This window comes from Vombatus ursinus, unplaced genomic scaffold (assembly GCF_900497805.2).
Source record: "Vombatus ursinus unplaced genomic scaffold, bare-nosed wombat genome assembly UNPS02014945.1, whole genome shotgun sequence".
NCBI classification, from domain to species: domain Eukaryota; kingdom Metazoa; phylum Chordata; class Mammalia; order Diprotodontia; family Vombatidae; genus Vombatus; species Vombatus ursinus.
In genome coordinates, this window is record NW_020954723.1 from 26,526,236 (window position 1) to 26,533,190 (window position 6,955).

The 6,955-nt window shown below is 42.5% G+C and overlaps 1 protein-coding gene across 1 annotated transcript in view; it reads left to right on the top strand.

The window, feature by feature from the left end:
• The window catches only part of DPF3 (double PHD fingers 3), a 241,970-nt gene that overhangs the window by 23,615 nt on the left and 211,400 nt on the right, over positions 1-6,955 (top strand). The window contains exon 3 of the mRNA XM_027844832.1: positions 6,562-6,669. Within this exon, the coding sequence (XP_027700633.1) occupies positions 6,562-6,669 (108 nt within the window). The remainder of the gene's footprint in view (positions 1-6,561; positions 6,670-6,955) is intronic.

A 6,955-nucleotide genomic window follows, 5' to 3' on the forward strand; every position in this document is an offset into this window, starting at 1 on the left:
CTCTCTCTCTCTCTCTCTCTCTCTCTCTTTCTCTCCCTCCCTCCTTCCCTCTGTCTCTGTCTTTCTCCTTCTCTCAATTCCATTTAATTCAAGACACATTTATTAAATTCCCACTATATGTCAGACACAGTGCTAGGCTTAGAGGACACAAAGTCAAAAATGAAATAATCTCTGCTCCCAAATAGCTTATATTTTACTCATAGAAGCAAAATGTTCTTGCACATAAGTAAATACAGAACATATCAAAATAAATAAGATATTTCTGAAGGTGGGGTGAGAGAGGACTGACATATGGGGGCATCGGGAAAGACAAGATTCCAAGAGGTAGGGCAGGGAAAGAGATTATTCTAGTCCTAGCTTATAGCCTCATATCCTTAGCCCTAGACTCGGTGCTCAAGATTAACTTTCTAGCGGCCATGACTACTTTTTCCTCACACCGCACATAGTATTTGAATTATGTCTCTCCTGTACTAATGAGATAAACAACATAACTCACAGCAGGCCCTGCTATTTCCTCTATAAGCAAAAGACTGGATCTGAATGCATTTGCCCTATAAAGGTACAATTGTACCAGTCAGCCCAGAAAGGCAGAAAAGGGACTTGGAGCCCCCCAAGAGAGTTTCTGTGGATATTAGCTCATCAAGTGAAGGTTGGATTCAAAGCAGACATTCTAGGGAGGTCTGTTTCCAACTCCACATGCTAAAGCATAAATAAAAGCTCTTTAGGGGGAACAAGGGTTAGAAAGCTCTACTCTGCTGTGCTAGCTACTCCTGTCTACTACTTCAAACTAAGTCTTGGACTGCATTCCAAACTGGCTCAATAACACTTACCAGGCAAACCAAAGTGATAGGCAGAACCCATGAGGTTTCAGGGGTGTTGCTTCCTTTAGGTTAAACTTTCGGAGTTGGTATGTTAGGGCTAGTTTTTTTCTTAAGAATATGAAGGTCAGGTTGAGAGCTTGTGAAATCGGGACAGTAGGTTGGAACTCTTAACCCTAATCTCCCCTTAGGTGATAGATTCTTGGGATGGCCTGGGTCTGAATGGGTATTTCACAGGAAGACAAGGGCAGCAGTTCAAGTAGCCATTTGTCTTTTGGTGTTCCTAAAACCAATCCTGATCTTGAGTTTGCATTGGGTCTGGGGTGACCTAGAGCTCCTCCAAGATGGTTTTTTGCTCTTATTGATAGTATCCATTGCAATAGGGTCTGAGACTAACTATAGTCCTTTTTTTTTTAATGCTTTTTAGATGCTATTAAAAACAACAGCAGCAAAAACAACATGACATCCCAATGGCTCCACTGAAAACAGAACCCTCTCTCGTAACAAAGAAATACAATTAAACAAAGCAAACAAACATGTCGACTGTGTCTGACAACATATGGCCTACATTTTGCATAGAGGCCAGAGGCATGCTTCCCATCTGTCCTCTGAAGTGATGATGGGTCACAATTTTTGAAGTCCTTCAATATTTTTCTTTGATATTATTAGTGTTATTAATATATTTCATATTATGTTATATAAAATAATTTTGTATTATTATTATATTATTAGGGCCATCGTATGAATTATTCTCTCGGGGTTTTGCTTAAATAGCTGTGCATCAATTCACTTTAGTCCTCCTAAGTTTCCCTGAGTGCTTTACCTCCATCATTTCTTAGGATTTCTTGAGATAGGATGTTCCATTCTTAAGGATAGGAGCAGGGACCTGTAGTTTCACTGGTCTAGGAGAGCTCTCATGTGAGGAAACTCTTTCTACTGATGCAGGTAGGCACTTTCTCTGTAATTTATAGTCTTGGTTGCCTAGAGCAAACACTCTGCTTGGGCTGCACATGAGTTCAGCTGAACCAGAGTAAAATGTAATTGGGAAATATTTAACAAAATAAACAAAAACACAATAGAACATAGATAACATCACATTTTTAAAATAAGTTAATATGCCAGCAGCAAGATCCTGTTTCTATTTGAATTTAACACTACTGGCCTAGAACAGTGGTACCAAACTCAAATAGAAAGGGAATCCTGGTAGGCTGCACATTGACTTTTTGTTGTTGTTCAGTCATTTCAGTTATGTCCAACCCTTTGTGACCCCATTTGGGGTTTTCTTGGGAAAGATACTGGAGTGGTTTGCCATTTCCTTCTCCAACTCATTTTACAGATGAGGGAACTCAGGCAAACAGGATTAAGTGACTTGCCCAGAGTCACACAGCTGGGAAGTATATGAAGCCAGATTTGAACTTAGGTCTTCCTGACTCCAGGCCCAGCACTCTATCCACTGCTCCACCTACCTGCATATTGACTTAGAAAACCATAAATTCACAATAGCTATGTTTTATTTTTATTTATTTTGTTTAACATTCCCCAATTACATTGCAATCTGGTTCCCACTCAGGAGTTTTGTGGGCTGCATGAGGCCCAGAGGCCATGAGTTTGGCACCTCTGGCTAGAGCACTGAGAAGTTAGTTAAGCAAAGTGGCCAGGGTTCCAAAATGCGTCAGAGATAGCACTTGAACTCAGGTCTTCAGAGTTTTGAAGCAGGTATCTTATCTACTATAATCATGCTGCTTCTCTTACAAGCACAAGAGCTCATGTCAAGGGCGATCTTTCAATAGGTCATCCTTGGCTATGTTTAAAACTCTGATTCACAGGCAGGAGATGTTCGAATTTTTTAGCACCAGGTTCAAAGCCACTCGGTGAGAGGTAGAGAGGCAGCTGTTCTGCATTCTTGCTCTCTACCCTCTGGGGCAAATGGCCCTCTGCTCCTGACTCTGTCTCCATAATTTTTGCCTTCATATATCACATTTGTCAATCATTCTCCCAGCTGGTGGTATCTCCTTTCCTTTCATGTCTTTACTACTACAAAAAGTGTTGCCATAAATACTTTTTATTTATCACTTGAATAAATGGCAGCTAATTACTGGATATGGGGCAGCTAGGTGGCTCAGTGGATAGAATACTAGGCCTGGAGTCAGAAAGACTCATCTTTGAGTTCAAATCTGGCCTCAGACACTTACTAGCTGTGTTAACCCTCTTTGCCTCAGTTTCCTCATCTGTAGAATGAGCTGGAAAAGGAAATGGAGAACATTCCAGTATCTTTGCCAAGAAAATTCCAAATGGGGTCACGAAGAGTCAGACACAATTGAAATGATGGAACAACAAAAAATTAGTGGATAGTTCATTGGACTTAGAGTCAGGAAAACCTCAGATGGAATCTGGTCTCAGACACTAGCTGTGTGACCCTAGGGAAGTCACTTAACCCCTCTGTATACCTCAGTTTCCTTACCTACAAAATGGAGATAATAAAAAATAGCACCTACTTCATAGGGTTGTTGTGAGAATCAGATGAAATAATAAGTTCTTCAAACTCCAAAGTGCTATATAAATGGACCTTTTCCTTTGTCTTTGACCTCTTTGGGCTACATGCTAGCCTCAGTCCTAAGAAGTGTATTTTCTAGGTCAGTTTTGAATCATCTCGTAAGTCTGAGGCTCAGCTTGCTGGGCCTGGACTGAACCATTCCCAAACCCTATGAAGGAGCAATCAGGGGAATCTAGAAGGAGCCCAGAACCAACCCAGCCTCATCAGAGCTTTCAGAATCATGGGATATCCCATGTGCAAAACCTTGGGCAGGATGAAACCTAGTCTGCCTGCAAGACAGGCCAACTCTTTATGATGCAGTTAATGCTTTACAATGCAGTAAACACCAGTAATAGTAATTTCCACAGCTGAAACTCATGTATAAATAAGAGCAATGGCAGCAGTGAAGGCTGGTGTTGGGATGTTGGGGTTAGCTCCAAATGTAAGGGTCCCAAAAGAGTGTTGACATGGTTATTGAGTTGCATAAGTCAAATTGTGAAATTTTTTTGATGAACTTTTTCCTCTGAACTCAAAACCATTGAGATACCCAATTCCTTCACCTCTTGCCTGCACTTCCACCACATTTACCTGGTTTACATTTCCCCTTTGGATCCTTATGCTCCTCCATTGCTTACCTATGTTTCCAGACCTTGGATGTATCTGCTGGCCTGTGCTCCTGCTTGTTTGCTAGTATGCATCTCCCTGGCTTGTTTCTGGCCTCTCAGCCTTAGAACCAACACTGCTGTGGACAAATGCATATATCTGCCCACTCCAAGGAGGGATCTTGGTCACAACCTCTGCCTGAGCCTGCCCCCGGTCACATCTTAAAAATGTGTCTGTGAGCGTGAAGAACATTTAAGAACCTTGACCGCAATTGGATCTTGGGGAATGTAGTGTGTCAAACTCTGTTTTTACTGACTCTCTTCAGCTCCATGTGAACCAACCAGTCTTGTCCTTGGGCCTCAATGTTCCCTGACTAGAAAATAGGAACAGTCCTCAGGACCTATAGTGCCAAAGGACATGGCATATTGTGACAGAATAAAATATCTTGAAGTCTCTGAAATGACAAACTTCCACTCAAGCTTGTGATGACCCCAAAAGGTTTTTTTTTTTTTTGGCCATTAAATCATACGGAACAAAAGAGAAATAACAAAATCTTCTGAAATATTTGACTTTCAAACTGATCACAACTTTTTAGACTGGGAGGGTGCAGGCACTCCTTGATCGATGGCATTGATAACAGCTCTCCTTCTGAGGCATCTCACTGTTTACAAAGTGCTCTTTTTACCATGTCTCTGAGTGGCAGGGAGTTTTGTTGTCATTCAGTCATTTCAGTTGTGTCTGACTCTTTGTGACTTCATTTGAAGTTTTCTTGGCAGAGATACTAGAGTGATTTGCCATTTCCATCTCCAGCTCATTTCACAGGAGTTGAAACTGAGGCCAATAGGGTTAAGTGACTTGCTCAGGGTCACACAGCTAGTAAGTGTCTGAAGCCAGATTGGAACTCAGGGAGATGAGTCTTTCTGACTCCAGGCCCAGCACTTTCTCCGCTGCGTCACCTGCCTGTGGTAAGGAGTAGAAGGGCTATAATCTTCATTTTGCAGTTGTGATCGCCATCTGGGCAGACTGGTTAGAGAGACAAGCCTTGGAGTCAGGATGGTCTGGATTCAAGTCCTTCTTCTGATACATGGTGGATATGCAACCCTGGAAAATTTATTTCACCTCTCCATGTACCATGCTATAACATTCTAAGACTGTAGGGTTACTTACAGGCATATAAGATTCCTGCTAGCTTTAAATTCTTTTATCCTAGATTTCAAAGCAGGTACCATCTTCATTGGTAGAGATACCAGAGATGTCAAGCTCAGGTAACACTCCCCTTGGGTAAGCAGAACCAGATTAAAATGTAATTGGGTAATATTTAACAAAATAAATAAAAATATACCATAATATAGATAATGTCAATGTATGGTTTTCTAAGTCCAATAGGCAGGTATTCTTATGTAAGGTTTAGTGGTCCCGAGTTTCTTTTTGAGTTTGATGCCCTATACCAATGAAATCACAGATCCAGTCTAACTAGGTGGTGCAGTGGATACTGTGCTGGGCCTGGAGTCAGGAAGACCTGAGTTCAAATCTTACCTCAGGTCCTTGTTAGCTGTGTGAACCTGGGCAAGTTACTTCACCTCTGTCCCCCTCAGTTTCCTCAACAGTAAAACAGAGATAATAATAGCCTCTACCTCCCAGGGTGGTTTCAAGAATTGAATGAGATAATATTTGTAAAGCACTTTAGCATAGTGCTTGGCACGTAGTAGGTCCTTAATAAATGCTTGTTTCTTTCTTTCCCCCTCCATAAAACCCCAACATAGTAGCCCAAAGAGCTACTAAGTGTCAGAGATAGTCTCCCCGCACATAGAGTGTTACTGCTACTCTAGCACAGCTGGGGATGAAAGGTTTGGTTATTCTGTTGCCCTGGGAGTGGCGTACACATCTGGCCAGACACCAGAACAGCTATGGAGGTGACTATAAACATGAAAAACAATGGAAAGTATATAGGTTAATAACACAAGTAGATATCCCCTGAAAAATAAAGAGCCCCCATCTAGGTCTTTCCACTCCAGGGTATTTGTTGGGTTACTCATTCACACAGTCACAATCATTAGCATATAAAAGAAACTACTCTTAGGGAACCTGAATGTAGTTAGGAAGGCCTTTGCTTTTGGAACACTGATATTTTCTATACATTAAGGTCCTCCCTAGACTGACGTTCTCTCCAGGGCAAGGAGAGCAGTTAGGAAGTCCAAGAAACAGAAAGAGCCCTGGATAGGGAGTCAGAGGACACTACTATCTTGGTGGGTGACCCTGGGCAAGTCACTTAGCCTAGAACTGTTTCTTCACCTGGGAGAAGAGGGGTTTGGGCCCTATGAGGTCCCTTTCAGCTCGAATATCTATTACATATGCTGGATCTATACGGCATAAGTCCAGTGTGGTAGAGTAGTATTAGAGAACAGAAGAAACCAATTCAAGTCTTATCTCTGCCAAAAACAATTATGTTTCCCTGGGTAAGTATCTTCCCTCTTGTGAACTTCACTTTTCTCATCTGTAAAATGAGGGGAAGGGAGGGGAGGGCAGGTGATTCTATGATTCCTAAGATTCCTTCTAGTTCTGGCATTCAATTATTTCATTTCACACTTTGTCCTGTTTCGTTCCCAGGCCTAGCTCCAGGGCAGCTGTACACATACCCTGCCCGCTGCTGGCGCAAGAAGAGGCGACTGCACCCGCCTGAAGATCCGAAGCTGAGGCTGCTGGAGATAAAACCTGGTCAGTGTCATTAGAAACTCAGCTGTGCTGACACTGGGAAGAGGGTGAAGGAGGAAGGGGAACGGGGGAGGGGTGAGGTGGGAAGGGGGGCCCCACCCCCCCTTAGGTGAGAGAGGGGACAGAGTGGGAAGGGAGAGCAGCTGTTTTCCCCGGCTCTCTCCTCTTCTGCCTTTGTTCATTGATGCTGCAGGAATGGGTTTCTCCATTAGTGGAACAAAGAATGACCGAGTGACCAGGTGACCTAATTAAGTGAGGATAAACAGGAGTGTATATATGTTTACTCACA